At 62.1% G+C, this 1,680-nt stretch overlaps 1 protein-coding gene across 1 annotated transcript; it reads left to right on the top strand.

The window, feature by feature from the left end:
* The first annotated feature begins 6 nt into the window (after nt 1-6).
* On the top strand, nt 7-1,671 carry LOC109364783 (serine/arginine repetitive matrix protein 2-like). Its single transcript, XM_019611382.1, has 3 exons — nt 7-172; nt 328-446; nt 611-1,671. Exons 1-3 carry the CDS (start codon nt 129-131, stop codon nt 1,288-1,290), a joined length of 843 nt encoding a protein of 280 aa, XP_019466927.1. The 5' UTR covers nt 7-128; the 3' UTR covers nt 1,291-1,671.
* The last annotated feature ends 9 nt before the right edge of the window (nt 1,672-1,680 follow it).

Genomic DNA, 1,680 nt, shown 5'->3' with positions numbered 1-1,680 from the left:
CTTGGATCTGATGCCGGGGACGCTGGGGCCTCATCACTTTCCCTCCCTTCTCTTGTAGAACACCAGCACGGGAGGACAACCGTGCATACGCACCACTTCTACAGAGGCACCGGCGCTGTGATGCCATCATGTGCTTTTACCATGGAGGCAGGGAGCTGGCAGAAGAAGAGGGGTGAGTTACCGCAGCAGCTCTCTGCGGCTCCATGGGGGATCTCACGGAGCCTCAGCACAGGCTGGGGGAGCAAGGACTGAGCAGCAGAGATGTGTCGGGGACTCCCTGGCTTGGCTCACTTGGTCCTCACAGCCACAACCCCCTTGCTTCCCCAGGCCCTGGCAGCTGATCCTGTGCAGCTCCTGTGGAGCGGAGAGCACCCACCGACAGTGCTCCCGCTCAAGCATCAGAATGAACATGTGGGACTGTGACAGATGTGCTGGCCTGGGTACCGGTAAGAGGCAATGAGGCGCGTGGCACGGGGCTGGGGCCAGGCAAGGCCTGGCAGCAAGTGCTCGGGGCAGCTTTGCCAGAGTCTCTCTGCTCCACGAGGGATGGCAGCCTGTCCCTACCTGGGGCTACAGGTTCCTCCTGCTGACCTTCCGCCTCCCCTTACAGCCTCCAGAGCCATCTCGGAGCTCGCGGCACTCAGCACTGCCAGACAGCAGAGCCTGGAGTCATCCCACAGCCCCCAGGAGCCTGAGGACAGCTGCTCCGGCCCCAACAGCCAGGCAGCGTCCGGGCCATCACATAGGTCCCAGCTGCCGGAGCTCAGCTGCCAGACCAGTGAGCTGGGGACAATCTGCTCCCATATTCCTGACCATCAGGGGACAGTGGAGCAGCACCACGCACAGCATGGGAGCAGCCATACACCCACCCCAGCCATTGAAAGCAGCTCCCGCGTCTCCACCAGACGGGGCAGATCGGGATCCTCCAGAGCAGCCACAGCAGCTGCGCGCAGGAGGCGTCCCAGGCAGCGGAGAACAAGGAGCGCACGAAGCCGCTCCCCGCTGCAAGGTCGGGCCCCAGGATCCCAGAGCCGGACCAGAAGACCTCGAGGCAGCAGGCGAACACCATCTCCAGCTGCTCAGAGCAGAACCCGCAGCACCACCAGAGCGGCAACGCAGAGGTCCGTGAGGGCTCCCCAGCGTTCACGCACTGCGGACCGGCCCAGGCAGCCACGGCAGGCCCGCACGCGAAGCCGTTCCTCAGTGGCACAACGAGCCCCAAATGTCCACGGCCGGCTCAGAGGAGGCTGCAGGAGAAAGCCCCAACAGCAGAGGCTATCTCGGCCATGAAGTGACTCCCGGGTCTAACATCAAAGACAACACCCCCCTCCCATAAGCCCCCCAAAACATGGCGTGTTCCAACAGCGGGGGCTATCCCGGGCATGAAGTCACTCCTGGATCCAACACCAATGTCAGCATCCCCACCCCTATCCTCCTCCCCAAACAGCCAGCCCCAAGAATTATCTCATGGAAACTGTTCCAACAGTGCGGTCCATCCAGGCATGTTGTCACTCCTGGGTGCAACATCGATCCAAGATCTGCCGATCCCCTCCCCCCCACCCAACAATCATCCCAGAAATAGATGACATGGAAGCAGTTCCAACAGGGGGGTTATCCCAGGCATGAAGTCACTCCTGGGTCTAAGATCGGAGCCAACATCCGCTCCCCTGCACAATTAGC

Source organism: Meleagris gallopavo, unplaced genomic scaffold (assembly GCF_000146605.3).
Source record: "Meleagris gallopavo isolate NT-WF06-2002-E0010 breed Aviagen turkey brand Nicholas breeding stock unplaced genomic scaffold, Turkey_5.1 ChrUn_random_7180001921808, whole genome shotgun sequence".
Classification (NCBI taxonomy): domain Eukaryota; kingdom Metazoa; phylum Chordata; class Aves; order Galliformes; family Phasianidae; genus Meleagris; species Meleagris gallopavo.
Note: the sequence above shows the minus strand (reverse complement) of the source record. Positions and strands in the feature narration are given on the sequence as shown.

What these genes read in the sequence shown, in the direction of transcription:
- LOC109364783 (XM_019611382.1), top strand. Translation starts at nt 129, where the DNA reads ATGTGCTTTTACCATGGAGGCAGGGAGCTGGCAGAAGAAGAGGG. An exon ending in GAGCTGGCAGAAGAAGAGGG is followed by an intron (nt 173 to 327) that starts GTGAGTTACCGC and finishes TTGCTTCCCCAG; the next exon opens with GCCCTGGCAGCTGATCCTGT. An exon ending in ATGTGCTGGCCTGGGTACCG is followed by an intron (nt 447 to 610) that starts GTAAGAGGCAAT and finishes CTCCCCTTACAG; the next exon opens with CCTCCAGAGCCATCTCGGAG.